The following is an 18,450-nucleotide window of genomic DNA, read 5'->3' on the forward strand; positions in this document are numbered from 1 at the left end:
TAAGCCACCCAGGCACCCTGAATCTGTTAAAGAACTTTTAATAAAATTAAATAACTTTTAATAAGTTATTTGGATAATTGTGCTCAGACAAGTTAAGGAAATACTGTTCTATATATTAAGCTCCAATCAGTTTGTTTATAATTCCTTTCCACATACTGATTACGTCCAGCTCTAATATGTACTGATAATTGGTCAAAAGATATATACAGAGTGTCCTAAGTTCTGTCAAATATCTTGAATTGATGGCTGCTGTGCATAATAATATTTCATACTGTTTCAGTGATTTCCTAATTTTAGATCTTAGAGTTGATGAGAGTGATTGGTTAGACCAATGTTCATAGTCTTTTTTATTTCATCTACCGTAATGCTCACTTTTCCTGCTCTCTTCTCTTCAGGTCATGGTCTGATACACTTCTCAGTATAGTTGCTAGTATGTAGTAATATAAATGGTAGCACTGGTTCACCTAGTAAGTAGTAGTGGGAATTAAATAATTCTTGCAGATTCAGTAATGAGCAGTTTCACATCTTCCTGGGTCCATCTGAGATGTTCTGTTTTCTTTTGCCAGCTTGTTAAATCATCTTACACAATTGTTTTCTTTGTTAACATCGTAGCCTTCATAATTTTAAATGGCTGCATATAAGCTGAAGCACTGGAAACACTTCAGAAGCTTGATAGTTTATCTCTTGTCTTACAGAATACAGCAAAAGCGACATGGGAGAGTAAAAACATGGACCCGGCATGTAGACATTTTTGAGAAGGATTTTATTTTTGTACCCCTTAATGAAGCGTGAGTAAGAATTTTCTTTATGTAAATATGAAAACGTGTTATTTTTAGAAAACGTGTTTATGAGGTGAAGAACTTACTCATTTTAAACTTCTTTCTGAAATTTGTTGTATATATCCATATTATACTGCTTATTTTATGAAAATGCAGTTTTCCAGTGAATCATTTAAGACATTGTATTTTATAAACACTGGCAAGAGATTTTTCTAATTTTAAAAAGGTTTTATGTGTCCATGTAGAATAACGTCAGTTTTAAAAAGTGGCACTTGTGGTCTACCAAACAGCCTCTGAAAAGGCTTCCTTATAGAGAGTAATGACTAGGTCACATAGAAGATTTTGTATCTTTACTTTAAAAAACACTTTGAGGGGCGCCTGGGTGGCGCAGTCGGTTGAGCGTCCAACTTCAGCCAGGTCACGATCTCACGGTCCGTGAGTTCGAGCCCCGCGTCAGGCTCTGAGCTGGAGCCTGGAGCCTGGAGCCTGGAGCCTGTTTCCGATTCTGTGTCTCCCTCTCTCTCTGCCCCTCCCCCGTTCATGCCCTGTCTCTCTCTGTCCCAAAAATAAATAAAACGTTGAAAAAAAAAATTAAAAAAAAAAAAACAAAAAAAAAACCACTTTGACTCTTAACCAAAAAAAAGAAAAGATGACTAGATTTATGTAATTTACTTAAATTGAAAACCATGCTGACTACTTGAAGCTATTTTCTAAATAAATGGAGGTGGTTAAATATTTTATGTTATTCTCCCACAGTGACCAGAGAGGCATTGATGTGTAGGATCAGAGTGTAGACTTGAGAGTTTTTATATTTCATTTTTCTGTTCTCCTGTGCCTTCCAGCCAAAATCCCCTAGGAATGCACCTGTAGTTGGACAGCTTGGATTTGTTCCTTGCATCAAGGACCACACACCATGGGCAACCATGGAGCCTCTAAGTAAAAGTGTGTTTGAAACAGCCTCTAACACATTTTGGGCTTTGGTTTGGTCATGTGAGGAAAGGTGTAAGGAAGCAGTTGTTTGCTTGGGTAAAAAAGTGGCATTTACCCATTTAGCAAAAAGGGGGAGTATTTGGTATTCATTTGGTTGTGCTGTGACCTAGTTTGTCTCTGCTTAGACAAATTGAGAAACGGCCTTGCATTGTCTCAATTTATTATGGTTGTGGAGTAAGTTTGTCTGAAGTTGATATTCAATAAGATTGTTTATGTCTAATAAGCCTAAGTGTGCCAGACTAGCTTCTGAATGTGTTCTCTTTTTTTCTCACTATGAAAAACAAATGCAGTCAGTAGTATAATGAAATTCTGTTTAAAATCATACGTTAATCATGAGACCTGTGGTTTCTAATGAGTGCAGCCACAGATAGGTATCTGTTTTTTGCTGTTTTATTTTTAATTTTCCTGGTGGTGGTAGTTTTTTTAAAGTCTGTAAGCTAATCCATCTTAAGTGAAATTAATTGTTCTAGCCTCTTCTCCCACTGGTGATTTAAGGTCAATGTAGCTGCTATTAAAAGGGATCATAAAAGCAAAACCCTGTCTCTTAGAGGTTGAAAATTACCTCAGATGTGTCTGATTCAACCTTATCCTTTCAGCTAGGTGAAGAAAGAATTTTTCTTAGTTTTTAGGTGTACAACAGAAAATTTATGGTTTATATGTCTTGTCATACCTAAGAAATGTTAAAAACTATGATGGATTTAGGTTATACCTTCAGGTTGGGAATTAGTATGATACCATATTAATTTTTCAAAACACATTTTTTCACATTTAACTTTTCTGACATTGAGATGTGATTTACAGTCAACTATGTCTTGGAGTTAAGGAAGAAGGATGGTGTGTTGCTCTTTGTACTACGCCAGCCTGATCTAAGTCCCTAGGATACTGAGGATTAGTACTTAAGAACAGGGAGAAGCATTCCTCCATCTTGCCTTTATAATGCTGAGGATGAAGCCAGGCTCTGTCACCCTGTTTTTAATACAATCTGATGAAGAGACATTGTTTCTTAGTATTACCTTGGGGAAACTTAACATTTTGTAAAAATGAGAATGTAGAATAACTTCTATTTATGTCAAGTTAAGCATTTTTCCTCTCAGCAAATACCTATTGAACACCTACTATATGACAAACGCTGTACTCAGCTAATAAGTTCTCTGACATCTATAGCATGTAACACTGTCTAGCAAATGGTAAGTTAATAAAATTCCTTTTTAGATTAATATTAGTCAATGTTAGCTGTATAGCTCTTTACTCATGGCTTATAACCTATTATTGGAAACTGTCATACCTGAATTCAGCTATATCACGAGCACCCACCTGATAGCTAGAACTCTACTAATTTTTGAAGTTTTCTAATAATGCTTAAAGTAGAAATGCTATTTCCATTTAGTATATATACATTTCAGTATAGTATAAGACAAAGAATTATTTAATATTTTCAATATTAAGCAATTCCTAATCTTATTCTTAAGAAAAACATAGTAAAAGTCTTTTAAAAGCTACATATGTGCAATATTTAGAAAGTGTTCAAAATTATAGTCTAATTAGACTTCTGAAAACATCTTAATCTTGAGGCTAGTTTTCTATCCTTTGACATAAATAGGTCAAGAAACAAAGGTAAATGGAAATGGTGAATTACAGTGATCGGAGTTATATTTTATTAAGTTGCCTAGAAATAAGAATGAATTTTTCATTCAAAAGAATAAAGATACAAAGGATTGTTTGCAAAATAGAATGCAGGCTACATAATTCTGAACAAAATATGTTATTTTTGAGTAGATATTGCAGTCTATTAGTGATCATATAAAACATAAGAGAATCTTAAAAATTGAACATTCTTAATAAGTTTGTTGGCAAAGGCTTTAGAAAAAATATTTCAATTGATATTGCCAAATATAATAGGCTCTTCTAATAAATAATGTATTCAGTAGTTTCATTTGTTTTTTACAGTGCACACTGGTTTTTGGCTGTTGTTTGTTTCCCTGGTTTGGAAAAACCAAAGTATGAACCTAATCCTCATTACCATGAAAATACAGTCATGCAAAAATGTTCAACTGTAGAGGACAGTTGTATTTCTTCTCCTTCAGCCAGTGAAATGGACAGTTCACAAAATTCTTCTGCCAAGCCTGTAATTAAGAAGATGTTAAACAAAAAACATTGCGTAGCTGGAATTGATTCAAGTGCTGAACAGGAAGAAAGTGACCCTCATTCTCGGAGAAACATAGGCAGTATGAAATGTAGTCTGAAAAAAATAAATCATACTGCAAGTGAAAATGAAGAACCGAATAAAGGAGAATCCACATGCCAGAAAGTTGTTGATAGGATTAAAAGCGAAAATGGCCTACAGAATGAATATTTAAATTCTATGCACCATACAGGTATGTTTCTGAATATTTTGAAAGAATGAAGGAATTCAGAATAAACTGGGTTTCTTGTACATAGGATTAAGGTTTTAGGGCACACTTTTTTTTTAAAGTCATGTCTATTGACATGACTTGCTTACAATAATATTTGCCCATTTTTAAGTATAGCCCAGTGAGCTTTGATAAATATGTACAGTCATGTAATCTCTATAGCAATCAAGATTTAGAATCTTTCCATCACTCTAAGAAATTCCCTTGTGGCTTTCCACACTTCATAGAACGTTTAAAAATTGTGCTATAAGGTCTACATTTTTCATTTATAACAACTTAGTTTTATTCTTATTTTATAGGAAATTTATGTATTTGGCAGAAACAGTAGTTGGACAGTCTTAGATCTTTAAGATGAATTCGTTCATTTATAATTTACAGATGGGCAAGTAGAGATCAAATAATTAGAGTCAGAAAATAAAGCTTTTTCCTCCAAAATAGTTGTTGACATTCCAATTAAAGGTTAGTTCCTTATTCCTCACTCTCTCCTTCATGGTTCTTAGTGGGAAGAAGGGCACTGCTCCAACTTCTGCTTTTTTATTTTCCTTCAATTTTGTTGAATCAGTATTTTTTCCTTGAATTGGTTCTATATTTCTTGCACTTGTTAGAGAAATCTAAAGTTTCTCTGCCAATACTTAAATTTTATATCAAATCATTTAATTTTCTCTCCAACCCAAAAGTAAAATAGTTACTTGATAAAATCCATAATATGCTAATGATATGTGCCTTGCTTGTTAAACTGTGAGTAAATCTAGTATGTTTTCTTTGGAGGAAAAAAGAATAAGGCATAGAAGAGGTTACATGAATTCAGAAAGAACCTATCAAAAATTAAGAATGCTGAACATTGCCTTGGCACTTTTACCACTTTATTTTAGTAACTCAGCTAGTGTTGAGTTTTGTAAGAATATTTTTTATTTGTTTGACATATTTTCTACTTGAGTAAAATAAAAAAAAGAGGCAACGAATAGTCATATTAAAGATTAATTACTGGAGCACCTGGGTGGCTTAGTCAGTTAAGTTTCTGATTTCGGCTCAGGTCATGATCTCGCAATTTGTGAGTTCGAGCCCTGTGTTGGGCTCTGTGCTGATAGTGCAGAGCCTGCTTGGGATTCTCTCTCCCTCTCTCTCTGCCCCTCCCCCGCTCCTGCTCGCTTGATCGCTCACTCTCCCTCCCTCTCTCTCAAAAAAATAAACATTAAAATTTTTTTTTAAAGATTACCATTTTGGCACTCTTAAGACCAAGTGTGCATGGTTTCTCATCCCCTTTAAAACAGTCTTACCAATTAGCACATGAAAAGGTGATGGAGATAATTAGACATAAAAGAAGTGTAAATCACAACTATAATGAGATACTTCTTCATATCACACTAGTATGGCTACAATTAAAAAGTCAGATACTAACATGTGGGTGAGGATGTGGAGAAATCAGAATCCCTCATATGTTACTGGTGGAAATGTAAAATGGTACAGCTGCTTTCTTTGGAAGACAGCTGGATAGTTCCTCAAAAAATTAAATGTAGGGTGCCTGAGCGGTTCATTCAGTTAAGCAACCAACTCTTGATTTCAGTTCAGGTCATGATCTCAACGGTTTATGAGTTCAAGCCCTGCATCAGGCTCTGTGCCTACAGTGCAGAGCCTGCTTGGGGTTCTCTCTCGCCCTCTCTCCCCCTCTCTGTACCTACCCTGCTTGCTCACTCGCTCTCTCTCTCTCTCTCTCTCTCTCAGAATAAGTAAAGTTGAATTAAATGTAGAGTTAATATATGACCCAGCAATTTCATTCTTACTACATGTATATCCAAGAGAAGGAAAAGCACACAAAAACTTGGACACGAATGTTCACAGCAACTTTATAGTAGCCAAAATGTAGAAGCAACCCAAATGTCATCCACTGACAAATGGATAATCAATTAGTGATATATGTATCCAATGGAATGTTATTAGGTCATAAAAGGAATACTGCTACATGCTACAACATGGATGAGTCTTGAAACTATTGTGAAAATAGTCACAAAAGACCACATGTTATATGATACCATTTTCATGAACTCTCCCAAACAGGAAAATCTATGGGGTAGATTAGTGGCTGCTTGGGGCTAGTGTGGTGTGACAGACAGGAGTGTGAGGAGGAGGGAAATGATGGTTGAAGGGTACAGGGTTTCCTATTGAGATTTTAAAATTTACTGTGATGATAGTTGTACATATATGTAAATATATCAAAAACAACTGAATTGTACTTTTTTTTTGAGAGCGTGCATGCGTACTAGCAGGGGAGGGGCAGAAAGAGAGGCTTAAACCACAAACCATGAGATCATGACCTGAGCTGAAACCAAGAGTCAGACCTTAACTGACTGAGCCACCCAGACACCCCCTGAATTGTACACTTTAAATGGGTGAATTGTATGATATGTGAATTAGATTTCCATAGAACTATTTTCTTTAAAGTTCTCCGTTGATCAGTAATCTCATACACTGTACTGTGAATTCAAATTAGAAATGAATTAAAGTTTGGGGCACTTGGGTGGCTTATTCGGTTAAGCATCGACTTTTGGTTTCAGCTCAGGTCATGATCTCAGGGTTTGTTAGTTCAAGCCCCGCATCGGGTTCTGCACTGACAGTGCGGAGCCTGCTTGGGATTCTCTGTCTCCCCCCAACCCTCTCTCCGCCCCTCCTCTGCTCCCTCTCTCAAAAAAATAAATATATACACTTTAAAAAATGAATTACAGTTCAAGACTTAAAGCAATGGGACAAAGCCTAGGGCTTCATATGAGCATAACCCCAGAAATTCCTGGTAGCCCTTTCCTTCAAATTAATGTTCTAGTCAAGTAGTATCCAGTTAAATTTAAGTAAATACCCTCACAAATCCTAGTGGAGATCCAAGTGTAGAATCATGTGTTTGCCTTTCTAGTATTTGTTTATCCCCCCCTTTTTTTTGTTTTTGTTTTGTTTTTAGTATGTGTGTAGCCATATCAAATGTATCTTCCTTAAGGGAAATTAATTTACTTTTATTGGGTGTGATACCCTCATATTTTCTCTTCTTTTCAATGCTTGCCTTCATCCAGTGATGATAGTATCCCACAGTTTGAAAAATAGTACTCTAGAGTAAGTCTGTACATTTCTGTACTTTTATCAGATGTTTCCAAGGGATCACTCACACAAAAGTACATTAAATAAGAGTGCTCTCTAGAGGTGCTTCTACTACCTCAGAGAAGTTGGTTATATAGTCTGTTCTATATAAAATGATGGCATGTTAAAAATTAGGATAAGAACTTATAACAGTTTTTGTGATTATGATTAATATTTCAAGAACTGATTTCTATTTGGGCTGGGAATATAATTGAAAAGATTTAAATGAAGCATTTAGACAGTTTTGTTTTTTGTTTTTTTTTTTTTCAACGTTTATTTATTTTTGGGACAGAGAGAGACAGAGCATGAACGGGGGAGGGGCAGAGTGAGAGGGAGACACAGAATCGGAAACAGGCTCCAGGCTCTGAGCCATCAGCCCAGAGCCCGACGCGGGGCTCGAACTCACGGACCGCGAGATCGTGACCTGGCTGAAGTCGGACGCTTAACCGACTGCGCCACCCAGGCGCCCCTAGACAGTTTTAATGTAGGGTTTTTTTTGTTTTGTTTTGTTTTTTTAACCTTTATTTTTGAGAGACAGAGAGAGACCGAGCCATGAGCACAGGAGGGGCAGAGAGAGGAGGAGACAGAATCTGAAGCAGGCCCCAGGCTCTGAGCTGTCAGCACAGAGCCCGATGCAGGGCTCGAACTCACAAACCGTGAGATCATGACCTGAGTTGAAGTCGGACGCTTAACCGCCTGAGCCACCCAGGCGCTCCTATAGTTTTTTTTTTTTTTTTTTAATGTTTATTTATTTTGGGAGAGAGAGTGCAAGCAGGAGAGTCAGGCTCCATCTCATGAATCATGAGATCATGACCTGAGCTGAGATCAAGAGTCCGACACTTAACTAACTGAGCCACCCAGGCACCCCAGTTTTAATATAGTTTTAACCATCAAACATACAGAGTCACAAGTGTTGACTTCTGATGTCAAGTAATATGCTGTAGTAAATAAGTGGGAATTGTATCTTATCACAAGAATTAGGTTAAGGTCAGTTGTAGGAAAATAATGTGTAGTATCAGTACTTTCATTTGCTGGTTTTTCAGTTGGGCACTATATGAAATGTTGTCTTGCTCTGGTACATGAAAAATGTATATGTTTTAAACTCTAGAATCTCACTTGGCATCTTCAGATGATCTCACTATGTGAGAAGCTCTCAGGAACTGGGACTGATTAAAAGAACAGCTGATTGAGTTACCACCTCTCAGTTTATGCCAGAACATTTGTTTACTGAATGAAAGAATTGACTACACCATTTAAATTATTTTTTTCCATTTTTTTTGAAATGTACATATTTTTAACTTGTGTAAGGTATATTTTATATGATGCAGCTTCTGTAGAATTGGCTGCTAGAGTAACTTGATTACAGTTGATTAATAATGAATTGCCTGAGGATTTGGACAGATTTTATTCAAATATAGATATTTTAGCTTCAAACATAAAAATACAGATGTTTGAAAACAATTGAAAGGTTTTTTTTTTTTTATTGAAAAACTGTGTGTGTGTGTTTTATTATTTGTGAGAGAGAGACAGAGCTTAAGTGAGGGAGGGGACAGAGAGAGAGGGAGACACAGGTCCAAAGCAGGCTCAACATGGGGCTCAGACCCACGAACTGTGAGATCATGACCTGAGCTGAAGTCGGACGCTCAACCGACTGACCCATCCAGGTTATTTTTCATAAAGCAAAAGGATTTACCATAGTGTTTTATTATTATATTAAGTAGTATGTTTCCAATCACAACATCCTATCCTAAACTGATTATTTTCATTTTAATATTTTTCTTTTATCATTTGTCTAAAAACAAGCCTATTTTACTTAATTTTAATCATGTTTTTTTTTATTAAAGCTTTTTTTGCTTTTTTTTTTTTTTTTTTTTTATGTTTATTTTTGAGAGACTTAGAGACAGAGTGCAAGTCGGGGAGGGAGAGAGAGAGAGATGGAGACACAGAATCCAAAGCAGGCTCCAGACTCTATGCTGTCAGCACAGAGCCCGACGCAGGGTCTGAGCTCCTAAACTGCGAGATCATGACCTGAGCCCAAATTGGACGCTTAACCAACTGAGCCACCCAGGCGCCCCAGAGCTTATTTATTTTTGAGAGAGAGAGAGAGCACGAGCAGGGCAGGGGCAGAGAGAGAGGAGACCAAGAATCCCAAGCAGGCTCTATGCTGTCAGCATAGAGCCCAATGCATGGCTTGAACTCACAAACTGTGAGGTCATGACCTGAGCCAAAGAGTCAGATGTTTAACCAACTGATCTACCCAGACACCCCATTAATCATTTTATTTTTTAATCTGTATTGTACAATATTTCATATTTTTACAATTTTAATTTTAAATATAGGGGCACCTGGGTGGCTCAGTCGGTTAAAGGTCCGACTTCGGCTCGGGTCATGATCTCATGGTCCCTGAGTTCAAGCCCCGCGTCGGGCTCTGTGCTGACAGCTTGGAGCCTGGAGCCTGCTTCGGATTCTGTGTCTCCCTCTCTCTCTGCCCCTCCCCCGTTCATGCTCTCTCTCTGTCTCAAAAATAAATAAAACATTAAAAAAATTAAAAAAAAAAAAGAAAAAATATATATTTCATTTTATGTTCTACAATTTGCTATTTCTATTTTTGGACATTAGGTTATTTTCAGACTATTGTAGCTTCTGTTACTAAAGATAACTAGCAGACCTAGTACAAAAATGTTTTATAGGGGCGCCTGGGTGGCGCAGTTGGTTAAGCGTCCGACTTCAGCCAGGTCACCATCTCGCGGTTCGTGAGTTCGAGCCCCGCGTCGGGCTCTGGGCTGATGGCTCAGAGCCTGGAGCCTGTTTCCAATTCTGTGTCTCCCTCTCTCTCTCTACCCCTCCCCGTTCATGCTCTGTCTCTCTCTGTCCCAAAAATAAATAAACGTTGAAAAAAAAAAGTTTTATATATCTACATGTATATATCTATATACATATTTAAATATACATATATTTAATAATATAATTGACATCTAGTTTTAAATTTTAATGAGTTTTAGGGTCTGAGTTGTAGAAGTAACTTTGTAATTGACATGTCAATCCAGGGTTGTTGTTTTGTGTTTTGTTTTGTTTTTAATTTTATCTTTTTTAATGTTTATTTTAAGAGAGTGAGAGTGTAAGCAGGAGAGGGGCAGAGAAGGAGAGGAAATCCCAAGCAGGCTCCGCAGTGTCAGCTCAGAGCCTGAGGTGGGGTCGATCTCACAAACTGTGAGATCATGATCTGAGCCAGTATCAAGAGTTGGACTCTGAACCAGCTGAGCCACCCAGGTGCCCCTTGGTCCAGGTTTTTATTAAAAGCAAGTTATATTTGTGAGGGGTGCCTGGGTGGCTCAGTCCGACTCTAGATTTTGGCTCAGGTCATGATCTCCTGGTTTGTGAGATCAAGCCCCATGTCAGGCTCTGTGCTGACAGCATGGAGACTGCTTGGTATTCTCTCTCCTCTCTGTCTCTCTCTCACTCTGCCCCTCTTCCACTCATGTTTTCTCTCTCTCAGAAATAAACTTTTTTTAAAAAGTAAGTTATATTTGTGATATTACATGTTAATGCAGGTTTTTTACATCTATATTTACTATATAATTGGCATTAATTTTAACATCATATACTGTAAGTTATATGCATGTCCTTTTAAAAATTAATGTTTCTTACTGATATAGATGGTTTAAGCAAAATTAGACTAAACTATAGTGATGAGTCAGCGGAAGGCAGTAAAATGCTTGAAGATGAACTCATCGACTTCTCAGAAGATCAGGATAACCAGGTAAAACCTAATGCTTGGCAAAAAGCTCCAATATTTTATCTAATTAAATTTTTCCCTGGAGTCCTATAGGCAATTCCTTCAACCAATAACACAGGCCTTCTGAATTTGGGTCTCATCTCAAAGCACAAACTGAGTTTTTAATTCAGAAGTTGACAGCATAAATGTATTAATGTTGTTTTGCATTATTTTCTTTTAGGGCTTTTGTTGTAGTTTTGGCCATCCATTTAATAGAAAATGAATTCTCCCACCTGAACCCAGCCACCACCCCAGTAGCCCTACCATCCCTTTCCCTTCCTCTTTTAAAACATTTATGGGTCATACTTAACCTCTGGTCTAACTTCTTCAAGAGGCAGATGTTTAGATACTTGATTATATGGTACATGAGCACCACAAAATTATATTATTTTTTCCACTTTTCCAGTGATTTTTTTTCTTTCTTCTAAATTAATGTATAAGTATCATGGCAGGAGCACATAGTATTTAGTTAAAACTAACATAGGTCAATTCTCATTATTTCCTTAGAGTTTCATTTGCTATAATAAATTTTATTTACACCAAGAACAAAATCTATTTTTGAAAATATTTTATGACTTCAGTTAAAGAGGGCTTTATATTGAAGGAAAAGTTTGTAAGAATTATGCATCATTTCATTTCTTTAATTCTTTGACCTTTAGTTGTTAAGATAAACTTTGAGTTTATCTAGTAGTGAAGATAGCTCTGTACTATACCATTTGTCCTTTTTGTTTAATCTTCTTGTGAACAAAAGCCATTTTTTGTCATGTCCCTTGCTCTACAATATATGTTTAAGGAATATAGTTTTTCTCTGCAACTTATACAGGCACATTGTATGTATTACATTAAAGGCTTACAAAGAGCACTTCTTACACTCCTTTGGTTGTAACAGTTATGTGAACTAGCTAATCTATGTATTATTATTACAGTTACTATTATTATTTCCATTGTTGATTATTTAATTTATAAGCTTGCCAGAAACTTTCTAAAGAATAGAAAAAGTCTTGTTTTACATTCAAGATAATCGACAGAATAAGACACAGTGTCACTAAGTTTTCTTCTCTCAAGTGAAGCAGATATATGGTTTTGTCAAGGAGGTGTTTCCAAAAACTCTTTAAATATTTCTGATTTGAGAAAATTATTTATGTAAAAGAATAATAAATATAAGTCCTTCATGCTCCTATTGTGAAACAGTCGTCTTAACCAACAAACTAAATTTTTGTAGAAATATCTAAAATCAGAGCAGTAGTATTTGACTGAAGAAGAATGAATCATAATATTTTCAATCATTAAAATTTTCTTTTACATTGAGCAAATAGATGTAACAATGGACTTCTGATCAGTAATTTCTTTTCATTAAAATGTCAGTGTTATGGCATTACAGAATTACAATTGAGTGACTGCATTTTCTCATGTCTGATCACTTAAATGGAAAAGAATTTACATATTTGCTACAAAGATTTTTATCAATAGTGCTACTTTGTGAGGTTATTAATTATTTAGATTATATATTTTTAATACTAACAGGCTGTCTTTTATAGGATGATAGCAGTGATGATGGATTCCTTGCCGATGACAACTGCAATTCAGAAATAGGACAGTGGCATTTAAAGCCTACCATCTGTAAACAGTAAGCATTAACTTTATATCTTGAAAACTGCATGATAAATTTTATTTACATACCCTCCTAAAATAAAACATAACTGGACAGTTATTATTTAAACTAGTGCCTAAAAGTCACAAAGTGTGTCAGGATGGGTGAGGAGAATGTCCAGGGCTCAAGTTGGGCAGAATGGATAATCCTTTCAGACCTCTGTCCATTTTCTATTTGTGTATGCACACACATTCCCATAGACACCTACTATTTCTTTTGGATATACATTGATTTGGAGCAAAGAAAGGACGAAGAACTGTCATTCACATTCAGATCAGTAACTTGGGAATTGATGTTTACAGTGGTTCAATAGCTACTATGTAAAGACTGTGTAGTGACTCAAGGCAGTCCTTAGGGACATGTCTCAAGAGTGAATCTGTTTGGTTTTCAGAAGTACATGTCTGGAGCACCTGATTGGCTCAGGCTGTACAACATGTGATTCTTGATCTCAGGGTCATGAGTTTAAGCCCCACGGTGGGTGTAGAGCTTGCTTTAAAAAAAAAACAGAAAACAAAAAACAAAACGAAAAAACAGTACATGTCATGAGGGCTTTTCAGGGTCTATGAATCACTTAGTTGATGAAGTATTACCTATTTCTAGACTCCATTTCTTTTGACTTTTTTGTAGAAAATGTTAGGTGAAACTCCATTAACAGCTTTTGAAAAGCAAACTTCATTAATAAATGAAAATGTAGAGAGCTGGAGCAATTAAGAGATCTGCATCAAATCCCATAGAATTTTAGTCAAGAAGAACCCAGATCTTTAAACAGTCAAGACTTTTTGTACTACGTTAGACTTCCTCTTAGGTTTACAACAATATTTTAAAGGTTGAGTGTTACTTACATCGAGTGTTCTAAAGTAGAATCTTACACTGATTCCTACACCAGATTCTAAATCTTACACTGGATTCTTACATTGGATTCAAAAAACACTGGATTCTAAACTAATTTTTTTTTTCTATTTTTAAGTAATCTCTACACACCATGGGGCTTGAACTCACAACCTCGAGATCAAGAGTTGCATGCTCCACCAACTGGGCCAGCCAGGCACCCCTAATTTTTCTGTGTGATGATTACCTGTTTTGCTATCTATAACAGGTTTTGGTTAGCCAAAACCTGTTATTTGGGAGCGTCTGGCTGACTCAGTTGAAAGAATGTGTGAGTCTTGATATTGGGGTCGTGGGTTTGAGCCTCATGTTGGGTTATAGAGATCACTAAAAAATATAAATGAACTTTTAAGAAATGGACTTATTTCTACTTTGCTTGGTCCCACTTTTGGTGATTTGGAATCTGGGGATGTTCAAATTTTCAGAATTATTTTGACTTTTTACTAAATTTTGAATTCTTTTAAGGAACTAACTATAGAACTTTAGTGAAATATATTCCTAATAAGATATGGTTCAGTTAGTATTCTACAATTTGGTATTTAGTATAACCGTGGATATTTAAGTATTATTGGGGTGTATGTGTCTGTAAGATTTATTTTTCACCCAAGCTTTACGGAGTCAGGGGAATTTTGAATGTTTTAAATTCTCTTGTTAATGCTCATCTTTTTATGTGTTCTTTAACATTATAAAGTGTTAACATTTGGTCATTTTACCCTGCAGACCTTGTATCCTACTGATGGACTCACTTAGAGGCCCTTCTCGATCGAATGTTGTAAAAATTCTAAGAGAGTAAGTTCAAAATCATAACTTGTACTTTGTATTCTGGTGGGAATGAGGGACTATGTATACTTATATATGTATATTCTTACTGTATGTGCATTATTGCAGGTATTTAGAGGTGGAATGGGAAGTTAAAAAAGGAAGCAAAAGAAGTTTTTCCAAAGATGTTATGAAAGGCTCTAATCCAAAAGTACCCCAGCAAAACAACTTCAGTGATTGTGGTGTATATGTATTACAGTATGTAGAGAGCTTTTTTGAGGTGGGTTTCAGTATGTTGGATCTGATATGATAAATAATAAAATAGTTTATAGTGGACCCTTAGACAAAATGGGTTTGAACTGCATGGGTCCACTTTTTCACAGATTTTTTTTTTTTTTTTTTGAAAAATATAGTACAGTACTATAAATGTATTTTCTCCTCCTAATTAATGATTTTTGTAATATTTTCTTTTCTCTAGCTTACTTTATGTAAGAATATAGTAATATAATACATATAACATACAAAATATGTGTTAATTGACTATGTTATTAATAAGGCTTTTGGTCAATAGTAGGCTGCTATTAGGTAAGTTTTTCAGGAGTCAAAAGTTATATGTGGATTTTGGACTCAATAGGGTAAGCACCCTGAATCTCCACATTGTTCAGGGGTCAACTGTATTTGACCTTACATTAATGTTAAAAACATTAATAAGGAAATATTTTAAGTAGTTTGAAAACTATCATTTCAAAAATTTGTCCAGGGAGCAAAAACTCCCAAATTGGAAAATTTTTTAAAAATAAAAAGACTATTTATACTTCATGAAATCCAAGGTTTGTTGACCTCATGCCTCATCACTGATCAACTCTCCCTCTTCACTCGCTCTTTCCACCTTAAGAAATCTCTCCCATCATTTGGACTTATACCCTCTTTTCTCCCCTTTACAGATATATTTATGGAGAAGTATTTATATGTTCACTGTCTTCATTTCCACAAATCCTACTCGTTTCTCAAATCTTTGTAATCTGGCTTTACTCTTGCCCTTATGTTGAAATTATTCTCAACCTCCCGGCACCATTTTACACTGTTGACCATTCCTTCTTCATAATGCTTTCTTCCTTCGACTTTAGAGATACAAAACCATGCACACCACTCTTGGATATCCTTTATAATTATCTTGATTCCATCCTCTTCCTCATCCATTATCCAGTATAGCACTCAATCCTGTGAATTCTGTCACTTAATGTCATATATGTGCAATCCTTTATTCCTGCTGCCACTTTCTACGTCCAGGAAACTGGCATCACTATTCTGAACCACCACATCAGTCTCCAAGCCTGCTGCCTTTTATTTTTCGGTTGTTTTCCAGAAGCTGAAGTCTAATCATTTTATGCATGTGAAAGATGAAAATCCTTCATATGGCCTGTGTGACCCAACTTCTGTTCGAGCTTCTAGCCTCATGTCCTACCATTCTTACTTTAGCATTCTATGTCATTCAGTTTTTTATATTGTGTCATGTTCTTTCTTGCCTCTAGGCCTTGGTACATATGTTCCTACCTGGGATACTCTTCCCATTTGCTTCTGTCATTCTTTATTGGACCAACTTCTTCTCATTCTTCAGGTCTCAGTGTAAATATCACTTCTTGGAATTGTGTTAAGCCCCCAGACATGGATTTTCATAGGACTTTCTGCTTCTACTGTCATAATACCTGTCGTGTCCATTGTTTTAATTGTTGAGTTATCTGTCTGTCTAGACCAGAATCAGCAAACCATTTATAAAGGGGCCAAGTAGTAAATATTTTAGGCTCTGTGGCCATGCAGTTTCTATGCCTGCTCGCAGTTCAGCTATTGTGGCTGTTTTTCAATAAGGCTTTATTTACAAAAACAGGCAGTAGGCAGAATTTGGCCCAATAGCTATAGTTTGCTGACCTCTGATCTAGACTACAAGATCTATAGGCAAAAACTGTCTCATTATCTCCAGTGCCTAGCACAATATCTGGCATGAGACAGATAATGAGTACATACTTATTAAATGAATTTACTGATTATCCATTTTTAACTCTAATGCTTTTGTGATTGAAATTAAAATACTTATTATGGTTTTCTAATGTGCATTTAATATTTTTATTTCCAGAATCCAATACTCAATTTTGAACTACCTATGAATTTGGCAAACTGGTTTCCTCCCCCAAGAATGAGAACAAAAAGAGAAGAAATCCGAAACATAATTCTGAAACTTCAGGAAGATCAGAGCAAAGAAAAAAAGAAGCTTAAGGACACTTATTCAGCAGAAACATCTTTAGGTGAAGGAACAGAACAATATGTCAATAGCATCTCAGATTGACCCATTTCTGATGCTTGTCAGTATTGCCTTCAGAAACTGAGTGACTTTCAACTTTGGGTATAGACAGTAAAGAACTGAAGTGCTCATTACTCAGAGTGATCTGGAAATGTTAATGCTTGTATAAATGTCATATAATTAATTTCCAATGGAGTATGTATTAAGTAAAAGTTTGTAAATATGTTAATGAGGCCAATTTTTCCAGCATTTATAATTATTTTTTTCACTTGTTAGGAAGCTTTTGTTATGTATTTTCTGTTAATAGTACTTGAAACTGCAACTTCTCAACACAAAATAAATAAAAAGAAAATATTTATAGGAGGAAATGATTAATTTGATATTCTTTAGTGAACTTGTATTAAATTCCTTAGTGGGTGTGACATATTTCATGGGAATATTAAAAGTATCTGTGATAATCTTTTGACCTGCATTTGTTCTAAAATAACTTGAAATATGAAAATATGATTAAATATAAGGAATTTTGAACAAGAAAGACATCTTCATATGCTTGTATAGTGGAAAAAAATAACAGCTTTTTAAATCATACACTCCCTTGTGTTCAGAGAACCCCAAAAATGTAATAAATATTTATAATTTTACACAAATATTTAAGAAGAAGCAGTATTAAGAGAAATTCAAACAAAAATAATCTTGAATTATACTACTAAATAATAATTATACTTTATCATATCTTATTGTCAAGTACATTTCTGAAGACATCAAAGACTCAGGTTAAAACTATTTTGGTAAGTGCAGCTTAAATTTCAAATATCCCATGTTACCTTTCTATATTATAGCTTAAAGTATGCTACAATTTGTGTGATATAGTTGATAAACATTTTTAATCTGTGTGAACACAGGAATTTAAATAGGAATTTACTATTTTTTGTAATGGCTTTTGCTATTTTTTCATTGCTCATTTTGTTCTCGTTATTTTGATAAACAAAATATCAGACTTCTGTGCTTGAGTTTTTTAGTGTAAATTATTTTTACATGTAAAAGTACTTGTCTTTAAATCAATTTCATAATGCAGAAAAAGTTCTCCTACCTTGAATTCTCCTTTAAAAATACTAAAATGTGATGGTTTTGATGACAGAATTACAACTCATGTAGGCATTGTGCATATATCTGCTGAAACTATTATTTTCAAATGAAATGTTACACATTTCTTTCCAATTAACTTTGAGACTTGAAATATATCTTTTAAAAGTCATTTTTTGTTAAATAATGAATTTAAAAATACACATATAACAAAAGTAGTTGAGAATAAAATGAAGGCCATTTTTATCATTAGCTATTTTTTTTTTTTTTTTAACCTGGCCAAATACACCAATTGTGAACAACATTTTAGGCTGTTTTCTTGAGTTTAATAAAGTCCACAGGTGTGTTTGGAGTGGGTGGGGGTGTGGTTAATAACAACCAAAAAAAAAAAAAAAAAGTATGAGACATATTCATTAAGGGAAATATTAAAATGTAAGCTTAAGGAAAGTCACCATTGGTCACCATTAGTGGCATCAATTACAGATTTGTTACTTTGCATATCTTAACATTATTTATTTATGATTACATTATTTCTTTTTCAGGAATACCCTAGAGCTATTAGCTTAAATATGAAAAAGTAGGACTTAAGAGTTTAATTTTATTACTTACTGAATATGGACCAAAAAATGAAAATTATTTTAAAAATCTGATAGCAGTAAGCAAAATGGGCATATTTAATTTTTTAATGTACTGTATTTTGT

General features: G+C 35.0%; 1 protein-coding gene across 12 annotated transcripts in view; it reads left to right on the forward strand.

The window, feature by feature from the left end:
- SENP6 (SUMO specific peptidase 6) overlaps positions 1-17,921 on the forward strand; it is a 115,572-nt gene extending 97,651 nt beyond the window's left edge. For 9 of the 12 annotated variants that reach the window (XM_045498803.1, XM_045498802.1, XM_045498804.1 and 6 more), the window contains 7 exons: positions 696-788; positions 3,717-4,144; positions 10,957-11,060; positions 12,614-12,702; positions 14,332-14,400; positions 14,500-14,650; positions 16,502-17,921. In XM_045498803.1, coding sequence (XP_045354759.1) covers positions 696-788; positions 3,717-4,144; positions 10,957-11,060; positions 12,614-12,702; positions 14,332-14,400; positions 14,500-14,650; positions 16,502-16,711 — 1,144 coding nt within the window. In that variant the 3' untranslated portion in view covers positions 16,712-17,921. The remainder of the gene's footprint in view (positions 1-695; positions 789-3,716; positions 4,145-10,956; positions 11,061-12,613; positions 12,703-14,331; positions 14,401-14,499; positions 14,651-16,501) is intronic. The other 3 variants (XM_045498808.1, XM_045498810.1, XM_045498809.1) reach the window with 3 other exon arrangements.
- The last annotated feature ends 529 nt before the right edge of the window (positions 17,922-18,450 follow it).

The sequence above is a fragment of the Leopardus geoffroyi genome, chromosome B2 (assembly GCF_018350155.1).
Source record: "Leopardus geoffroyi isolate Oge1 chromosome B2, O.geoffroyi_Oge1_pat1.0, whole genome shotgun sequence".
In the NCBI taxonomy this organism is placed as follows: Eukaryota; Metazoa; Chordata; class Mammalia; order Carnivora; family Felidae; genus Leopardus; species Leopardus geoffroyi.